The 21,608-nt window shown below is 39.9% G+C and overlaps 1 protein-coding gene across 4 annotated transcripts in view; it reads left to right on the top strand.

The window, feature by feature from the left end:
- Positions 1-21,608, top strand: part of LOC116396739 (glutamate receptor 2-like) — a 49,548-nt gene that overhangs the window by 8,376 nt on the left and 19,564 nt on the right. For all 4 annotated transcript variants that reach the window (XM_031871536.1, XM_031871535.1, XM_031871534.1 and 1 more), the window contains exons 3-16: positions 5,599-5,838; positions 6,117-6,238; positions 7,366-7,440; positions 7,724-7,777; positions 7,901-8,059; positions 9,244-9,411; positions 10,153-10,257; positions 10,412-10,519; positions 10,959-11,022; positions 11,476-11,618; positions 11,772-11,987; positions 12,778-12,932; positions 14,111-14,309; positions 14,672-14,919. In XM_031871536.1, coding sequence (XP_031727396.1) covers positions 5,599-5,838; positions 6,117-6,238; positions 7,366-7,440; positions 7,724-7,777; positions 7,901-8,059; positions 9,244-9,411; positions 10,153-10,257; positions 10,412-10,519; positions 10,959-11,022; positions 11,476-11,618; positions 11,772-11,987; positions 12,778-12,932; positions 14,111-14,309; positions 14,672-14,919 — 2,056 coding nt within the window. The remainder of the gene's footprint in view (positions 1-5,598; positions 5,839-6,116; positions 6,239-7,365; positions 7,441-7,723; positions 7,778-7,900; positions 8,060-9,243; positions 9,412-10,152; positions 10,258-10,411; positions 10,520-10,958; positions 11,023-11,475; positions 11,619-11,771; positions 11,988-12,777; positions 12,933-14,110; positions 14,310-14,671; positions 14,920-21,608) is intronic.

Genomic DNA, 21,608 nt, shown 5'->3' with positions numbered 1-21,608 from the left:
GTGGGGACCACAGTGAGAGGGTCTCTTCCTGCCTGCCTATAGGCTATAGGACATGCACTCACAAAGCCCTTCCGCCAGGCATTTCTTGGATAGGGCTCCATCCCCGAAGCACACAAATAGCTGTTCAATGTATCTGATGGGGGCCATGAATTCAACATAACATGCTAATGCACACACTAGGCAAAGCAGATGTAACATTTTCTCCCATTTCCCTGCATGAGGTGACGGACAAAAAGCATCCGGCTGTATAACCCTCTTTTAACATCTAAGACATATCTTTACCCATCATCAGTAGAATACAGTGCATCAACTCTTGTTGTTTGTACACAATTGAGCACAGCATGTATGTGTGTTAGTGAAATGGACCCAAGCCACAGACCTTTGACATTTATTTGGTGACATAAATTTGAACAAAAAAACCCCCAAAATTTAGATTTTTAGATTTTTTTTAACTGGGGCAGTGTAGAGTCATGTTACTTTTCAAATTCAGTAACTGTGTAGCAAAGAGTAGCAATGAGAACGAGGACTCCATGCATGCAGTATACTGGAGTGTGATGTAATGGTGGCCTGAGGCTCGAAGCTCTGCTATTTAAGTACAGAGTATTGTGATAGCAGTGAATGCATGCAGTCCTCTCTTTCTGCTGTCTACACTCTTGTTTTGCACCTGCTACAAATACATAAAGATGTTTTGGGGGAACAGTTCTAATCAGGAATACCTGCACGTTACAGGTTAAACATTTTTAAAGGAAATAACATTTTCTACAGCAGCAACATAAAATGAGCTGCCAATGATGTACTTTGAAGCTTTAATGAAGCTAGGGACAAGACGGGAGGCTCTATTTTGGTGTCGGTGCATGGTGAGGAACACAACTTCATATTGACATTTTACTTGGGGGGCCACTGATGTTATTTTCTTGACTGAGCTGGTTCGGCATGTTGGTGTGTGTTGCTTTAGTGAAGAGGTAAAATGCTGAATGGACTTGTACTTCTATAGCTCTTTTCTGGTCTTCCGACCACTCAAAGCGCTTAATACTGCATGTCATTCACACCCATTCATACACTGGTGGCAGGGGTTACAATGCAAGGTGTCACCTGCCCATCAGGACTAATTAACCACAGTAGACAGTAGCTTTTGGGAGCAATTTGGTATTAGCAAGTGTCTTGCCCAAGACATATCTACATGGACCCGGGAATCGAACCGCCAATCCTGTGATTGAAGGACAGCAGCGTATTGCAATCTTGATGCCAAGAACGAGTGCGTCTTGTGCTGTCCACTGATGCTGGGCACAGTCGGGCCATAATCGCCCTTCGCTAAGTCCCGCCCCTCAAACGCAGCATCTGCCAGCTCCGGCCGGGGTCGACAGCTATCCAGCTCTGCTCCATAAACTCGCATGCAATAGTTTCAGAGTTTCTTCCTTTTCAGGCTGGTTTTGTGGAGTTTGAGCTAGTCATGGTTAAACATTGTACCTATAGGGCGAGTGTAATAGTGATACTCGTTACAGGAGGAGGTTGGAAGGACACATACGCTTCTACGTAAAAACCTGAGGAGCTGACGTTTGCATGAGCATGTTAACACATCATTAACATTAACAGGCACTTATATGCTATGCTAGCTACTGAAGGTATACTGAATACATACACAGGCTGTTTTTGCTTTTTAATGATTGTAACAGTGAATAAAGACCTCCCCGGCTTCACAGGAACAGTTTTGTTCCTTAATTTCATTGTCTTCTGTCTTAATGGCCAGGTCATGTGGTGGTTCACTTTCACCCTGTCATTTGTAGGCTTTAGCTTCTATTTTTCTCTTTTAACCTGTTTTCACTGCTGAATCAGTTTGACATCCTGGATAATGTCCTTCAAATGCATACTGTAGACCTTTCAGTTTGCTTCTCTCTGAAAATTTGATAATGTTTTTTCAGGTATTGCAGCTAGTGGGCGACTGTGGAGAGCAGGGCTGTCCTTCAATCAGAGGATCGGCGGTTCGATCCCCGGCTCCGCAGGTCGCATGTCGATGTGTCCTTGAGCAAAACACTTAACCCCAAAATTGCTCCCGTAGCTGTGCCTACGTGTATGAATGTGATAGAATCTGAATTGTAAGTCGCTTTGGATAAAAGTGTAAATGACTGTAATGTAGTGAAAGTGTGTGCTCCATGGTAGCTTGATGGAGTAGCAGCAGGGGGTGGGGCTTAGCGAAGGGCCAGATCCACTTATATGTACTTATGTGCACATCAAACTTTGTTTTTGATTGTTTTATACAGTTTCTACTTAAGTGTAAATGAGTGTTGGAGATGGACCCATGGAACACAGTTCACACAGTCCCATGACAAATTGTAGGTCAATTAAAATGTCTCTCTTCTCATAACTCCCTCAAGACCATCTGTTCCTACCAATTCTCTCTTGGTGTTTCCAATGAAAATCAATTGTTACTGGTGGTAATGACTGCGTGTGTTCTTCTCTTTGAGTCTGCCAAAGTGTTGCCTGGAGCATTAGAACTACAATATAGGTTGAGGTGATGGCTGTGATCACCATCAAGATGTGCTAGAGACAGTTCAGGTTGAATTGTTTTGTGGTGTTTCCAGAAACGTTGTTTAAAAAATTCAAGTTTCTTTTTGGATCACTACCAGCATCATTGCGGTGTAACTACTGTATAATATATGGACGTAGTCTCTGTGACGTCATCCATAGGTTACTGAAGAGCTGTAGGGAAGCTTAAAGTGTGGGTGGCTTCAGCCGTCGCAATCTTGGCAGTTACGGCACAGCCTAACTAGGCCACATTTTAAATTCTACTGCAGATGGTTACTCTGTAGATTATTGTTATGCCAACTATTGTGCACATAAAACATGATTACTGTCAGATCTTCAACTTATGCAGAAAAGTAAATTTAGTCATCACCTTTTCTTGACAGTATATTTGAGTTGCTGTATTTTCATTCACTATATAGTCATAATGTGGCAGGTCTCACAAAACAAGTTTCCCCTGAGGATAACTCTCCATGTGATTCCCAAACTGGTGGGGAGAGCCCTGTGATTTATGCAGATTAAAGTAGTGTGTTGGCCAAGATTGTCACATGTCCTTACACGCCTATCAACATATTTTGTATGATAATGTATTTCTTCCCAGCCCTTAATCAAGTGTGCCACAGGTGCCCCAAGGTGAGCCAGGCCACAACATTGTCATATGTGCATTGGCGCTCCTCCCATCGCACTGGGCAGGGCACACGTGACTGTAAGTTGTATGTGGCTAGTGTTGCTCATAAACAGAGACGCATTCCCTTATTTTCTTTTAAAAGGACAATACAAATCTGCCTTATTTTTTTTAAGCAATTCAGCAATGTGATAAAGAGTAATATACCAAGTAACATTATAGAAGTTAGAAGAAGTTAAATTTCTTATTACAATCAGTGGCAGTAATGTGTTGTTGCGGCAATTGCATTGATTTTTGCACTAGCACACTGGTGTAACACATTAGTATAGCTGCCACCAAACCGATGGTCAAAATAATTAAGTCATGCAGCCTTGAAAATAAACGCCCCCTTGCCTCCCACACACACACTCGCATTTGAAACTGGTCCAGTTCTGACAAAAGGCCTAATTCTTGAGCAAGTAGAACACTCTTTCAGTTATCCACCTCATAATTTCCTCTAATAATAACTATCCATAAACCTTAATCCTGTTTAAAACACACTATAAGGACCTTTTTCATTTTCTGAGCAGAGAACATAACTATATGCTCTACCACAGTACATAATGCACATGAATGCAATATTATACCCAGGGAGATGAAATTAGACTTTGTATTTCTAGAGGAAGAACAAGGTCATTGAAGTAGGACAACCATATATAGCTGTAGACAAAGGACTGTCTGTGTACACCCTTTAAATAAATAAAAAGCACATGTTCTGACATTACAGCAAATGTTAGCTCCCTTTGATAACATATAATAATATAATAAATAGCCATCTTTTTCATCAGAGATCGGTGAGAATCACTTATGACTTATGCTGGCATGCCTAAACAGCGTATTAACAATAGTGATAGAGCTGGGCAAAAATCCAAATAACCTGTATGCCATACTTTTTTCCAACTGATTATATTTGAGAGTTGCACATGTCAGACAATCATTTTTAGCCATGCTAGCTCAAAGGATGGCAATGTTGTCTCTGTCTGTTGGTGGGTCTACCACTTTTGTCCTCACTAAAATATTTCGGCAATTATTAGATGGATTGCCATGAAATTGTATGCAAACAATTCATATTCCACAGATGAATTATAATAACTCTGATACTTGGAATTTTCATCCAGCAGGTCAAAATTCAATTCAGTCCAACACTTTGGATTCTTATTCTGATCAAATACATGCAAAATGAATGACATCGGCCTCGGCTGTACTTTGTGTTTAGAACTAATTAGAAAATATGAGCATGCTAACGAGCTAAACTATACTGGTACACATTATACCTGCTAGACATCAAGCATCGTCATTGTGACAATGTTAGCATGCTGGTGTGAGTATTTAACTCCAAACAACGATGTGCCTAAATACAGTTTAAAAGCATGGCTGTCTATTTCTTTCAACGGGATAAATAAAGGACTTGTCGAGTTATATAATAAGGAACATTTAAGTGGTCCAAGGTGGCCAAACTGATCAAGAAAATTCCACATTTTCCTAGACTGGACTCCCAGTCAACAGTGACTTGACTTGCCTTAACTTGTGACTTTGTTTTCCAGCATCTCACCTCTGTAAGACCTCTGTTGTACTAGTAATTGCTTTATTTTATAATTTAATTATTTATTTTCTGGTCTTTTTTTATAGCCTTTTCCTATTGTTGTTTGTCTTGCATTACATAACCGTTGTTAGTATTTTTCTAGTATGATGTTGCTTTGTAATGTGCTTGTTTCCTTTGTTACCTTTTTGAAAAGATAGAAATTAAAAATTGGAAAAAAGGCATCAAAGATAATGAAAAGAGTGTCTGTCATGTGCGCAAAGACATGCTATGTTAAGTATGTTGATATGCATGGTGGTGTGTGGAGGGCAGTGTATGACAATGACAATATGATAGCTGAGCTGCAGCAAAAACAATTATCATTATTACTATACTCACTTTCACCTCTGTACTACCATCTCTATCACTACCTTATAATAATGACGATTATGATATTACTCAGTGGGTCTTGGGCCGTCCCACAACTCACAGAAGGAAGCTTGCCTGCTGCAAGTACAAATCTCTTTTCCCTTTTGAACTGCTCCCAGGCCCAGCTTGAAAAGCCCATCATCATCCTCTCCAATTTGCCAATCAGAGCACATCTTTGTGTACAATAATGACTTGGAGTTCCCCAAGATTCCCTTCTCGGGCCTCTTCTGTTCAACCTCTACGTCCTCCCGCAAAATCAGATTATGAAAAAAATATATAATTTTAAAAATTTAAGGTTTAGCAGGTACGTATTATGAGGGTGTGGAGCACAAGGACAGAATTCCTTTTTCACTGCTTATGATTTTATCTAAATCCTGCCAGCTCCCTGTGTCTGACTTTAATCCTCTCCGTTTGTTTGTCTCCGTTTAATGTTTTATTGAAATGTTTCTCTCTCTGTCTCTCCTAGTTTGTTCCCAGTTCTCTCGAGGTGTCTACGCCATTTTTGGCTTCTACGACAAGAAGTCAGTAAACACCATCACGTCCTTCTGTGAGACACTACATGTCTCCTTCATCACACCGTCTTTCCCAGCAGAAGGAATGAATCAGTTTGTTCTCCAGATGAGGCCAGACATCAAGGGGCCGCTAGTTTCACTAGTTGAGTACTACAAATGGGAAAAGTTTGCCTATCTCTACGACAGTGATCGAGGTAATGGAAGTCTCATTGTTTATCATATAGAGCATTGTGGTTTTAGTGCTGTTGCTTAAAGCTATACAATTATCTTAGTCTATACATTGTTTGGTGTTTTAGGAAATTCTTACACAGAATAACTTCTAACACAATTGCAATTAAAAGGACCCCTTGATATTGTTTTTGAAAGAACCAAGATGGATGCTGAGTGGAACTGACTGATAATTACTGGGTTGTATTTGTGATTTAGCTGCAAAAAAATGTGTTGAATCGTTTGTGTGTGTTTGTGTGTGCAGGTCTTTCTACTCTTCAGGTAATACTGGACACTGCAGCAGAGAAGAAATGGGTTGTCACAGCAATCAATGTAGGAAACCTCAAAGATGAGAGGAAGGATGAAGCCTACCGCTCTCTGTTTCAGGTACTGATATTCTGTTCATGCAAAGCACTGCACACTGTTGGTACTCACACCACACATTCGTAAAACACCAAGATAAACAGGGGAAACATTCAAACTACTCTGAGAGATTTTTTGGGATGTGTTTCAAATTTGGTTGGTATAATCCTCGAACTAATGTGAAGCTAAATTGCGAAGGAATAGTCCATACCTCGAACAATGATGTCATGTGACAATTTGCCATTATGGGCTCTTTACAGGTATGGAACCTTTCAGAAATCCTAGAAGGATTTTTGGGGGATTATTGCTCTCATCTTTATGAACACATATGATTATCCCCTGAGAGAAAGTCCCCCATGTTGGATTTTGTACGTTGGTGCACAGAGGTGCAAGGGCCTGTTCATCTCTGCTTGCAGGTTTAATTAACTTTTAGGTTCTGTGAAAATGTACTTAGAGACAGTTGCCAGACACTTACACAGTTGTTAATTAACTTCTAAAGAACCTGAACCAGTCACATTACATAGAAAGCTGAAGATATCGAGATGGGTGGAGATAATGAGCAATCAGTTGTTGATTTCGAGAGGACATTTATTAGATACAATTTGGTTTATTATTAGAAAGTTTAGTCATGTTCAGGTGACCTGTTGTGCTCTACGTAAAACAATTGGGTACGTTAGAAAACAATTTGAGTTGACTAATTGATCATTTACAAATTGAACAGTCTCCATTTGACATACAATCTGTACCAGATGACACCGTCCTTTCCAAGAACCTTCTTCAGAAATAACAGCTACATGTCAGTTCCTTAATTAGCAATATACTGTGTTACCGATACATTGTGCTGTGGGGTGAAGGATTTTTTCAGTTATTGGTTTCTGTGATTTTGGGGAGGTCTACATTGGTGCAGTTACCCAATTTAAGTGACAAAAATAGCACTAAAAACTCAGGCACAGCTTCCAAAGTTTGTTATTGACCTGGCCTGCGGTGGCAGGCAGCATGTAGCGGGATGACTCACTCTCTACTGCACCGCTCCTCCGACTGCCAGCCAAAACCTCACTACGCCTCAGGGAAATACCACTTGGTGTTTTCAGAGCTTTCTTCCATGCTGCAGGCCTGCACAACATGAAATTTAATACCTATCTGTTTTTTAGGACCTGGAGATCCGTAAGGAGCGACGCATAATCCTGGACTGTGAACAAGACAAAGTCAAAGACATCATGGAGCAGGTTGATTCCAGTCTTTTCACTACTACTATTATAAGTAATAATATCCATCCGTCAACAAGAAATCTTCTTCTACCCTTTCAACGTCCTATCGATTCATCCTCTGGAGTTTATTATATCTCTGGAATGGAATGTACTTTTGTACTTTATAGGAAGATACGAATAGGGTTGGGTTCTCATTGCTGATCATTTTATTTATTATTTTTTTATTTATATAAATTTTTTATTTTCATGACAGTTTTACAGTAATATAGTATTGACACAGGTTCTACTCTCTTCCCATCAGGTGATCACTATAGGCCGCCATGTGAAGGGATACCACTATATCATCGCTAACTTGGTGAGTATCCGTCTGCCTCTGATTCGACTATATATACTATTATATATTGGTGCTTCTGTAGCTGATCTGCCTCCAGTACGGGGGGCACAAACTTGCGGCTAAGCATGATCTTTCTTGTTCCAGGGTTTTGTAGATGGCGACCTCTCTAAAATCCAGTATGGAGGTGCGAATGTGTCTGGGTTCCAGATAGTAGATTTTGATGATCCTGTGGTGGCAAAGTTTGACCAGCGATGGGAGGCCCTTGAAGAGAAGGAGTATCCTGGAGCTGATGCACGGATCAGAGTAAGATTTGGACGTTCATCATCAGTTCATAGGCTGGTTTGAATTAGTTTAAATTATTTAAGGAAAGAAAGATGCTGGGTAAGGAGGATTTAGATTATCTGGAGACAGTCCAAGGATACAGTAGCATAATCATGCTAACATTGCTTTTAAAGATCGAACTCTTCATATATCATAAGTATATACGATTTTGTCATAAAGCTCTTAGTGAGGTTTGCTGTACAATTCTAGATGTTTTAGACATGATATGAACCACTTGTTTGGCCATATTATTGTGCCGCTGAATGACCAACACGAGCACCACTCAGACCACTTGCTATTTTCCTGTGTGAAAAGTATTTTGGTGACCAGTGCCGAGCACACAATACACAGGTGGGAGGAGAGGCACAAACATGTGGAAGGTTGATTCACATTAAGCAGCGCTTTGATGATTTGATCAGCATGCGCAAACTAGATAGCAATAATAGAATGGTGCTTGAAATGCACATAAATAAGGCTGGGTGATTCAATTTATTCATTTATCATCTTTAATGGAATCATATTGTAAAAAAAATGATATATCAAAATATAGTGATAAGACAATTACATCGTCTATATTGATCATAATGTACTCTCTCGAATTTCTCAGAAAATTGACAACAATTGTTCTTATGGGAATACCACAGTGCAGTTAAATCAAACTATTGTCTGAATCTGATTACTCTGTATTTGTGTGCATGCATGTAAACATAGTTTACTGTCATTTTTATTGAAACTGTTGTGTTAATTTTGCCCTAAAGCTCTTAAAGAGCTGAGCTCTTTCTCAAATATTAATCTTCAGGTTCCCAGCTATGTGGCATCTACTATTGACGAGCTATCTCCAACCGAAAGATCCCGTCACTCCTAAAAAAAGACTAAAATTGATCTATGGTAAAGAGTGGTGGTGTGGAAGAGGTTAACATCCTTTATGTTTGGAAAATGCATGATCTTGACTTGAATTGTGTGGGTTGGACTTTTGCTGGCAACTCATTGTTTTGTAATATTGAGTTGCCATAGAGACAGATGCAGTTTCTCAGGTCATAGTACTCACAGTGGACGATGGCTTTCAAAATGTTAACCAAATGTCGCCATATTCCACACAGTCTCACCGCAGGCAGCATGTTATAGAGGTAATAGTGATTTTTTGCCAATGTTTCTGTGTCTTTCAGTATACCTCAGCCCTCACCTATGATGCTGTCCATGTGATGACGGAGGCGTTCCGCTTCCTTCACAAGCAGAGAATAGACATGAGTCGCCGTGGCAACAGTGGAGACTGTCTGGCCAATCCAGCGGTTCCCTGGGCACAGGGGGTGGAGATTGAACGTGCCCTCAAACAGGTAACCATGGATTAGAATGAATATAAACCACAGTTGCACCCCCTCTAGACTACAAGCATATCAGCCCCATTTTTTGGGGACTGGTCCTTTTAAGTAGACAGTGTAAACAAAACTTGTATGTCTCCGTTTGAGTATAACCGAGGCTTAAGTAGTAATAGTGGTGAGCCATTATGCTGCAGACTATGGGTTAAGACACTGAAAACAGGGAGTGCTTTGAAAATGATTCTGTGTCTTGATTGCTGGTGGAAAGCTCAGATGTCCAGGATGTAAGGCTGCGTTCAGCAGCCCTCTCACTCATTTTAATGGGGCCGCTGCATTGGCGCAGCAGGGCTGCCCGTGCAGAGGGCTGCAGGGGAAAGAAAGGCAGGGTCATCCAAAGCAAAAAACCTGGTTCAGCATCTTCTGGCAAGGCACTGTGGTGGACAATCAAATAGATGCAAGTTCACATTCCTGGTAGATTACTTAGTAATGTGACCACGTTAGAACAAAGGATGAATTGACTGTAGCCGTGATAACTTTCCAGAGTTGTAAAATCTTGTCTCATAGCGTTATAAACAGCTGTACAGTGCTTTGGTGTCTGATAAACCAAAAGGGCACTTTTTATACATAAAATATGTTTCTTATTTTTCTTTAAATTCATTGAGATGCAGGGAGTGATTTATATAGTAAAACTCATCTTGAACATGTGTGTGAACTTCAATGAAATCTAGAATGTGTGTGTATTTGTGTATTTGTGTGTAGGTGCGTGTTGATGGTTTAACAGGGACGATTCAGTTTGACCAGTACGGAAAGAGAATCAACTACTCGGTGACAGTCATGGAACTGAAGCCCACTGGACCTGTTAAGGTAACTGAAGAATCAATTTGGCATCATGACTATAATTCTAGCATAGCTATGTGATATGTAACCTATATGTGTGTGTGTGTGTGTGTGTGCGTGTGTGTGTGTGTGTGTGTGTGTGTGTGTGTGTGTGTGTGTGTGTGTGTGTGTGTGTTTTTAGATTGGCTATTGGAATGAGGTGGATAAAATGGTAGTGACAAAGTCAGACATTTACCCCAACGACAGCATGGGAATGGAAAACAAGACAGTTATCGTCTCAACTATACTGGTAATAAACACACGAATGACACTCAATGTGAATGTGTGGGCCAAGTGAAAAAAACACCCAAAAATGTAACAGTCAAGGTGGAAATAACCAAATGTACACAAGCTCAAACATGAGCCTAACTAGGCCTCTAAAGTTCAGTGTATTCACGATGTATTCTGTGAAGGTGTAGTCAAAGATAAATCACCACTACGATGGATAATAAAGTTGTATTTTATTTTTGTGTCCTAAATTACCAAGTAAGTGCTGGAACAGAAAAGGACAAAAGCTTGGGATTTATAAATGGAAAGACAGTATTTTCTGTATTTTCTGCATTCAATATGACAAAAGAGAGTGAGTTAACATTAGTGATATGGAAAATGCATCATAATACAATAAAGCATGTCATTATCACACATAGGAATAACTCTGCATGTGCTTGTGCGTGTGTGCGCACATGTAGGAAGCCCCCTATGTGATGATGAAGAAGAATTCTGAGCTGTTTGAAGACAATGACCGCTACGAAGGTATGTTTATATATACTCTATTGTGGATATGTGTTTATTTCTGAAATACCTAATTTCATTCACTTTTGTTTACCTGTTTATTGAGTTGTTAAAGCTACAGAAAAGGGGCTCTACACTCACATTTTTCCAGACCTTTATACTGGGCTCTCCCTAAAAAACACACAATGGTACTTCCACAATCTAACATAGCACCATCTATGTGCTGTGTGTTTTCATACAGTTCTTGCATAGTTAGGAATATAATGGTAATATACAATTTTTAAATTGTTGGATGTCATCATGCATGTCACCATTATCCCCAAGAAGTCTTGGATGGGACCAAGACTTGAACTCAGATTAACTTATTATGAAGTATTCAACACTGTAGTCTGTATTCTAGGACACTTGTCAAGCACTTCCGTCTGTGCATATGTGTGTGTGTGTCTTTTTTACTTATATTTTAACCGATGCTAGGTTACTGCGTTGACCTGGCTGCCGAGATTGCAAAGCACTGTGGTATCCGCTACCAGTTAAGAATTGTGGGAGATGGCAAATATGGAGCAAGAGATGCAGAAACCAAGATCTGGAATGGTATGGTTGGAGAGCTGGTGTATGGGGTAAGATTTATGTATTTATGCATCAAATGTTCTAATGTTTAATGAACATTCAGTTTTTCTAATGTTGAAAGCAGCAGTGAGGGTTCATGTTGCTTCATGTCACCTGTTTCCATTGAAAATAACTCTCTCACTCGATCTTTGTCTTCCCAACAGAAAGCAGATATAGCCGTTGCTCCTCTGACGATCACTCTTGTTCGTGAAGAGGTGATAGATTTCTCCAAACCCTTCATGTCTTTGGGAATCTCCATCATGATTAAGAAGCCGCAGAAATCTAAACCAGGAGTCTTCTCCTTTCTGGACCCACTGGCCTATGAAATCTGGATGTGCATTGTCTTTGCCTATATTGGAGTTAGTGTTGTACTCTTTCTGGTAAGTCGGTCTGTTTTGTAGAGATGTGTTTTGTTACCACCAGAACTGTCCGGTACTCTGCTGTCACCACGGCTGTCAGAGGTTCTTAATTTCTGTGTTGTGTGCATGAGTATTCTGCTGGGAATGTTCTATTGAAGCTTAAGAATAAGATTCAGAATCCAGTAATCCGTATAACGTATTGCTTACAAATTGAGTGTATGTGTTCCATAACATGGAGGTGAAATTGATGAAATCGTGTTAAAATGTTGCTGAACTGCTTAGACAATCTGTAAGAGCCTGCATTTCATCTACAGCCCCAATTTCTGATTTTGATGCAGATCCATAAACAAGACTCCTAAAATCTAACAGTGCTAAATCCAACTTGTATTGCATTGACAATGTAAGCGGCTCTTCATAGGTTTGCCTAACTGGGTTTTATAAGAAAAGATGGAACGCAGTAAGAGAATCCAGTTCCACATCAGCCAAAACGCTTTATTTCTCGTTTTACTCCCTCTCTTCCCCTCTGGAGCTCTCTGTCCTGCCCATTTTCTTACAGCAACCCCGAGGGATACAATTAACGTGGACGAACATAAAATCTGTTACAGTAATAAACAATATGACAGCATAATTAACATAATATTATGTTAATATATTATATTACCACTAGTGTCTAACAGGCTGTGCGCAATTTACTGCCGAGCCGAGACCGTCAACATGAAGGAGACCAATGTTCAGTAGAGGTGTGTGATTGTATGTAGGTACAGCTCAAAGTGGAAAATCAAAGCTTTGAATTATTATTTTTTTCTTGTAGGTATCCAGATTCAGCCCCTATGAGTGGACGCTAGAGGAGCCAGAGGATGGAGCGATGCCACTGACAACTGAATCCAACAATGAGTTTGGGATCTTTAACTCCCTTTGGTTCTCTTTGGGTGCTTTCATGCGGCAGGGTTGCGACATCTCACCAAGGTTGGTGTGGCAGTTAAAGTTAAAGGCTTTTCTTCAAATAATGTGTCTGTACTGATTAATATACATGGCAGAGGACCAGTCTGATCAAACTGCCAACTATGACCATGTGCACCTCTGGTCTGTCAACTTGTCTTCAGTTTTGACAAGACACCTGTTCTTATCTGCATTTGTTCAAAGCTGAAGAGCCAAAACATAAAAAATCTGTTTATTGAAACCAAAAGAAGAGGTGTTATTTTTACATATAAACAACTTATGTGCTGCCTTCAGGTGCAAATCCGTCTTCTGTGAATGATGTTTATATGCAGCTATTTTGTATTTTAAAATACACTTTGGATGACGTGTTCTAAACATTACATTCACTGACAACATCTTCCAGTGCAGGGAATACAATGTTATTATAACCTGCAGAGGTCATACCCCAATGACTTTGACACCAGGACTGTGATCCACATTGTATGTCATGTTCAAGTCATTGTCAGTGTTCAAAGTGAGCTGGTACTCACCAGTTTTGATTTAAAAAATATAATTTTACAGGGAAAACATCTCCATCAGAATGAAATGTTCAGACAAAGGCTGTGATATTTGTAAATAATACAATTAATGTTTAACTAAAAGCAAATTTTGTCTTTAAGCTTTTTGGACATTTGGACAAAACAAGACCGCAAACTTTCTGTAACCTCAACCGAATGTTTTAGTTCCACAACTATACTGTTTTTTTTACCATGACCAGGATGTTTCCTTGACCTACACAAAGTTATTTGAGTTGCTTAAACAAAATTGTAGAAACAATCGTAACCCTTTTTATTTTTTTTTATTGTTCCAAAACAAAAATCAAGAGTAACAAGAGGAAGACGGGAACAGTGAATACAGACCAGATAACATGCAGAAAAAAATGAATCAATAATGTAGAATAAGAGAACAAGGTAATGTTGGTTGGAGATGGGTGTGTGTCATAGTATAGGGTGACGTCTATAGGGTAGATGGATGTGAAAGTAAATAAATCGAATTTGAATAAATAAATAAAATAGAAATAAACTAAAAATAATAAAATCATCAACTCTGTACTCAACATCCTCCCAGCGCGCCCAAGAGTTTCTCATCTGAGTGCTGGAGTCATGAGACTGTAATAACACAACATAAGTGTAAAACAGCATACTTTGGTCTGTTTGTGTGTGCAGATCTCTGTCAGGTCGTATAGTTGGGGGTGTGTGGTGGTTTTTCACCCTGATTATCATCTCATCATACACTGCCAACCTGGCTGCCTTCCTGACGGTAGAGAGGATGGTGTCTCCCATCGAGAGCGCAGAAGACCTGGCTAAACAGACAGAGATCGCATATGGAACCCTGGACTCTGGATCCACCAAAGAATTCTTCAGAGTAAATACAAATACAAATGTATTATTTCACAATGCAACAGAAGATACTACAATGGCTACACAAAAGTGTGTGAGTAGGTTTGCGATGGGCATTTCTGCAAACGATTGCCGCTATTCCGCCAATCAGTATTCGGTTGTGGTAACACGCCAAGGCAGGAAATAGAAAGACTGACGGAAACATTGATTTGAAATATTCTTAAAGTTGTCTTTGTAAATGTTTTATAAGGAGATGCACTCACCACGTTTATTAGGGCCTATCTTGAAGTACCCTGTGGTCAATTATATTACCGTGTACTTAAAAGTACCCAAGTTGCACAAATTAAGTTGTTGGATCTCATCTATGTCTGTCTCTCTCTTTTTTAGCGCTCAAAAATTGCCTTGTTTGACAAGATGTGGCAGTACATGAAATCAGCAGAGCCCTCTCCTTTCGTCAAGAAAACGTCGGAGGGAGTCTTGCGTGTCAGAAAATCCAAAGGGAAGTACGCCTACCTGCTGGAGTCCACCATGAACGAGTACATCGAGCAGAGGAAACCTTGCGACACTATGAAAGTGGGAGGAAACCTGGACTCCAAAGGCTACGGCATCGCCACGCCCAAAGGATCTCCATTAAGGTGGGTGGATCAGTATAACAATGCTAGCCAACCTGCACTGCCATGTACCATTCACACTACTAACCTGCTGCCTAGTAAATGTCCCTCTCCCCACTCACAGCTCATTTCCCCATTCTCAAAACTTCAAAAGAGACATTTTTAATAGTCAACTTACAGTTGAAAGTGGATTCAAAATTTCCCTCACTTAGTGCTCTGAAGCCTCAACAGTAATGATCAGAATACACTTGCTGACCACCTGCTTTACTAGTCAGGTGGTTTTAGCCAGTGTGTGAGCTGTGGCTGTGCTTATGTGCAGCTCTGCTCAGGAAAATAAACCACCAATGGGGAGCAATGTAGTCTGGTCCCAAGCCTTAGTGCCAATTGGGTGTTGCAGTATGCGAGTGTGATGAATGGGGCATGGCGGCTTACTCGTTGTTATAATAATCCACCTACCCTGATGACATCATCTCAGTGGTTTGTATTTTTACCATGGTTACCACCTCTGACCAATGGCTAGTGGTGGTTGCCGTGACAACTGGGGGAGGGGCTGTTGAAAGTGTGACATTTCAGGTCTTAAAGAAATACTTCATCACAGAAATTCAAAAGGATGTATTTTAATGAGTGTAAAGTTGGTATTATGTAGTCTCTTTTTGTGAAAAGGGATATCATGATACAATGACCAATGTTCAAATTTCATTATCCATTTCTATTAAGACTGATTTAATTTTCTTTCTAGTGAGGAGAATTTGGCTGCAGGTTTTTTAACAATTATGATGAGCTGACTCTTTAAGACCTGGATCACGAGATTCTATGAGTTTATAACATTATGTTTCTGTGTGTGTGTGAGTGTGTGTGTGTCTGTGTTTGTCTATGTGTATGTCTACATTTATTTTCCATTAGAAAATGTTCTATGTCTCCTTCCAAAATAACTATTGGACCATGTTTTATTTCTATATTATAGGTACATATTTTATACTGATAAAATATATTTATGTAATTTATCCAACCCCTCAGATGTCCTGTTTTATTGTAGTTTGAAACCCAGACATTCTATCTTTGGTTACTGCTTTCTCTCAGCATTCAAAGTAGCAGGTTTTTAAGTGGTTTGGTAGCAGGAAAAAGGGTGGTTTTATTTCAAATTGGAAAGTGATTGCACAGCACTCGTATGTAAAAGTAGCTTCTTAGAAAGGTTCCTAGAAAAGTTGTTTGGTACAAATTAAAAGGAAAAAGAAGATGGTGTTCAATTGCTTAGAATTTTAGATTCCATTTATAACATTTATAATTAATCCATTCCATTGAACTGTAATTCTTTATCTTTATCTTTATCACTGCGCCTCAAGGGAGAGGTGTTTGAAAAGGCTTGAAAGCATCAGTGGCTGTCCCTAAGGGCCCTTGCATTTGCTGCCCAATAATAATGAAGGAAAGCCGAGCTCTGACTTTAGCTCGTCGCCTGAGCTATAGCCATTCTGTGGCTATGTCTGTAGCTATTGTTGTGATTGGGATGGGTTGACTGCTAAGATAGTAACTTTGGCTAAGACAGGGATAGACAGCATACAGTCTGACACTTTTTGAATGTGGCACTTCTATCAGAGATAACAGATGTGTTGCCAGTACACCAAAGGAGTACAGGAATAGCTTCAGCCAACACAACTATGTCAATTCACACCAGTAAGTAGGATAGCTAATGTACACAATAGCCTGTCACAATCAGCTTCAGCTTAACCATGTTAATTAGCCTCTACTATTTATCATAGTATATTTATCATATCTTAGCTGCACTCAACAATAAGCAAAACATAAAATAACACTAGCCTTATACCTTTTATTAACTGTGTAAATTGTAGGTTTTAAATTGTATTTTAATAAGTATCAAACCTCTAAATGTTACAAACCCTTCAGATGTTTTCACAGTTGAAAACACAGTTTCCTGTCCAAACCATATATAGTGACATCTTTTTTTTGGTTCTTTACTCCAGAATATTGGATTTAATATCAATATATCACTATGGACTTAAAGTTACATCCTCATCAGATGAACAGTGAAGGAAATATACCCCCCTTTTATACACAAAATGTATTGGACAAATTAACATACAAGTAATTAAATGTACGTTATTTTATAGCTTTAAATTGGATGCAGTCAATACCAGCCTGAATTCTGCCTGAATTTTACTAAGAAAAATATTCCCTCTTTGTTTAGCTTTTACGTGTTAATGATGTATTTTAAAAAAAACTGCATAACCTACACTGTTGACTCGCGTGTGGATGTAAACTGAAGGCCACCACTTTAACCTCACACGTTTCAATTTGAATCCAATATTCTGGAGTACAGAGACAGCCAAATGTAAAATGTGTCATGGTCTTGCTGCTTACAGACTACATCAAACTTCATTTTTTATATCTTAATGTAAATGATGATCCAGATACGTGCATGTGTGTGTGTGTGTGTGTGTGTGTGTGTGTTGAGCTGCATGCTAGTCATTGAGTTTGTTTCTCACTTTTGTGTCTTTTCAGCATACTACAGGTGGCTATATGGTTACGTCTGCCCTACATTCTCTCTCTTCTCTGTCTCTTTGTGTTGCTGTCTTTGTCAGTCGGCTCTGAAAGTTAATTTTTCTCTGCAGAATGTTTTCAGTGACAATTACAGTTACTTGTATTTGGTGAATTTGCTGTTAAAGCTGCATTAAGCGATTTCTCAACCTGAAAGGGCAGGAGTAACTCATAGTAATAAGTCTTATACAGTATACTCCAGTATTTTCACTTATCAAGTTTATAGTTGATCTGTTAGCTTGAACTTCCCAAAGGAGTTCTCTTTATTAATGCACTGAGACAGTAGTTAGCTGCTGGGCCCCTACTGACCACGGTTCCTATCCTTCCCAGTGCAATATGTATCATATTTCTCTGCTGGAATACAGATTTTAAAACAGGACCAATCTTCAAGACAGTATATCAAAATCAGGCTATAAAGCAGCACCCACCTGAAGATCCTTATTAAGTCAAGTGATGGTCAGTGCTTCAGTATTGCATAATGCTTTTTACATTATGCTGCCTTCACTGTGCACAGGCTGCTCATTAGGTGTCAAACTAAAGTCCAGGAGATCTGTGACACTGGCATCACTCGATGCCACACAGACATCTCCTAACCCTCCAAAGACAAGAGGAGGATGCCCTCTGAGATGGGTCTTAATAAGATCTTCACATTTCCTTGCTGTTTCACCTTGACTTCCACCTTTTGTACGATCCCATCTTTGCCGGGATGAGTTTTGACAATGACACCCATAGACAATTTGTATCTTCTTGCCTGGTTGTCCTTCATCAGAGCAATGGCTCCTTGTTCAGATTAGGTATTTTGATTATTGGACTCTGGAACTCTCTATTCCATAGAATGTGTCCTCCAAAGTTTGAACTCTCTTCCATTGACTCTTGGAACAGGTCTCCTTTGGTGCAGTCTACTGGAGTGTGTGTGGGAGACACGATCTTCTGAATTAGGAGCATTGAAGGTGTTAAGATGAGGGGTAACCCAAGATCGTATGAAACAGGAACCATGGGTCCTAGCCATCAGAGCTTATAATTATGACCTTGTGCGTTAGAGGAGAATGCCCAATCTCTAGAGGCATCTAGGATGCGCCGTGCAATTCCTCTCATGCATTCCCAAGCACCACCAAGGGCGATGAAAGCTCAAGAAAGTAGCTCACGATGCTTGCCTGACCTTGGAGTATATACTGTAGACTTGCTCGCCCCTACAAAGTTGGTTATCAGTCATAGCGCAACTGCTTGGCAAGCCCACTTATTGAGAAGAATTTTTAGATTGCATTAATGAAGCTGGATGAGCTCATTGTTTCAATTACTTCAATATGGATAGCTCTAGTAGACATGCATATGCCCACCTCTTGCTATTGTCATGATTTTCTCTTGTGCGGCGTGCGACTACCTCTCATGTACCAAACACATCCGGGACAACGTAGGAGAGTGATGGATCTGTCTGTACACATTCTGACATGTGCTCCTGCTCTGTTCTTTCACAAAGTTTCACAAAGGGATGGTGCCCTCAGTAAGGTGTCTTCCTTGGTGCCACATGATGATAGTGGCGAATGAACAATGTTGCAACATGATGCTGTACTGGGATAATGAGAGGGTTGGCATTGCTCTTCTGAAGGTTCGACTGAGTAAGACGACCACCTACTTGCAGTAAGCCTTCACCGTCAATAAGCTGGTGAAGCTTGTAAAGAGCACTGTTTTTAGTTAGCTTAAAGCACTTTGAGATTGTTTCACTCTCTTAGCATCCTAGCTTGAGTGGCGAGGACTAATTTTTGAATGCACCTCCAAATCTGACTTGGGTACAATAAGGTTGAAGGATGAGGCTCTCGTTAGGGTTGAGAAGCCAGTTTAGCCTTATCAAACACAACGCCTACCTCACTGGGACCAATTTTTGCTCTGAGCTTCAGGTAATCAACTGAAACTATTGCCTTGACTGAAGCATCCGAGATCACATGCATTTCTAAGTTCTGGGTCTTTGAGCTTGAGGAGGATGAGTAGGAGCGTGGAACATGCTACTCTTTCAGTTCTTCTTGAAGTGTCTCATATCACTACCAAAGTCCTTTTCCTTGACTCTTGAATTCTTGTTCAGTCTGAACATAGCTACTGCTGGGGATGGCCTGTTTACGAAGACATGGACTCTCATGCTGTAGTCAACAACTACAGCATGTAAACAGAAAGTACAAGAAATAAATGGAAACAGTGGAACATTTGTCATGTGTCAGCCATGTTGGCCACTCTTTCTCAACACCATCATATTGTGCACTAGATTCGAATAAACCAATCTTTCCTGGTTTCTGGGGATGGCATACTCCAAATATGGGAAGATACCAACATCCTTTTTTGTCCTTCATGTGGTGGTGCTCTCCCTGCATGGTTGCGGCCCAATACATTTTACATGAACTCCACTCTAAGTGTGTTTTCATTTCTGGTTTCTTTTCTAGATTGTGCCTCCAATCTACTGTAGGATTACTATGTTATTTGGAAGTAATCTTAGAGGTTTGCAGAACGCTAGAGGGGCAACCCAACTGTTGCTGCACTCCTTGAAGAACTCTCCCTCCATAATCTGCAGGAAGAGCATTTCCTCCATAGTCGGTGCAAGCTGGTTGTCGTTCTCATGTTGACGGAAGATTGTCTGACCCAGACTGCCTTCATCGGCTCTCACTAACAGGTTATACATCGGAAACAATTAAGAAGAGATTGTAGGCCAGTTTTGAAAGCTGCAGTTCTCTTTGATTTTGATATGGCTCACGCATGGGCTTAGATGACTTGGGCGTCCTTTTTCCAAAATGCAGGTCTTCAAGGCACTGTCTGTCGCAGGCCTGTGGGCATTGCCAAGACACATTGAATATGATGTCCTAGCCCAGATCCTGTTTGTGAGCATGTGGATCATTGTGGGATCCATTGTACTGTCTGCTCAGTTTGTGGCCTTGTAGAATGTCTTTCTAGCAGCAGAAGGATGTCCGCGTCAGGATCAAGTGGTGGTTATTCCTCTGCAATGGGCCATAGGTGAACATAACAGTAAGATGCAGAGAGTGACTGTTTTTCAATTGGGTGCTGTGATATTGGGGGGTGGCAGCTCAATTAGAATCACTGAGATTCAACAAGATAGACTTCTGAACTGAAGCTATGAGTTTGGGGAGGTTGGAAGACAGTTGTGTGGTGATCAGCAGCCCATAAAACCCTTTCACATTACTTGACTCAATTTTAATATCGCTTAATGGAGCTTTAAATCTAACCCTTTGATAGATCTACTGTATGATATACTGTTGTTGTACTAAAGCATGGTAGAACCAGAGACATTTATTTTTTTTCATTTCCATGACTTTCAGTCAGGAAATACTGGACAAATCATTCACTTAATTTCTGCCAAAATTATCTTCCCATGTCTCTGCTCCTATCTTACTGTTGTACTTTAATGTATTTTTCCCCTTGTTGCCACTCTCACAGTCAAAGTGGATGATTAATGATGTGATTATAATGGTGGGTTCAGTTCAGAAAAAACACACACTCACAATCCTTTGGAATGTGAAAATCATCAAATTCAAATCGTACAACATCAAATCTGATGTGAACTGAGCACATGCCAAGTTATTAGTCACATTTTTACACAACATTATGTAGAGTATTTGAGATGTCTTGAAAACAGTCGCCTGCATTAATCACTACATAATACATGAGGTTTGCTATTGACACATTGGCTTGATTCACTAGGGTACAAAATACCACTCCCCATTAGCATCAATTTCACCGCCTTTTCGTCTTGCCATTACATCATTACTTTAACTTAATAAGCTCTTCCTGCTGGATTTTCTCTTATTCTTTTCAAGAGTTAATTAATAAACGTAGGCTCTTTAAAAGATTTTTTTTTAAAAAACACTGGGCTGGTTGCACAAAGACATATTCGACTCGTCTACAGATTTAGATCAGTCGTAGATACGTTCTTAGCGAGACAGTTTTACAAAAATGAAGACTGGCGAATTATTGGAATAATTGCGAATAATTATTCAAGCATTGTTAGAAATGATGCTGCGTTATGAGAAATGATAACATCAAGTAACTCATAGCTGTTTTTCAAACTTAGTTGGGTGTTTCACTATGGGACATATAGACCACTCTTGGACTTCATAACCTCTCGAAATGCAGTTCTGTTCTGTTCTGACACTCCCCTTGAA

Source organism: Anarrhichthys ocellatus, unplaced genomic scaffold (assembly GCF_004355925.1).
Source record: "Anarrhichthys ocellatus isolate YVR2014 unplaced genomic scaffold, GSC_Weel_1.0 scaffold58, whole genome shotgun sequence".
NCBI lineage: Eukaryota > Metazoa > Chordata > Actinopteri > Perciformes > Anarhichadidae > Anarrhichthys > Anarrhichthys ocellatus.
Note: the sequence above shows the minus strand (reverse complement) of the source record. Positions and strands in the feature narration are given on the sequence as shown.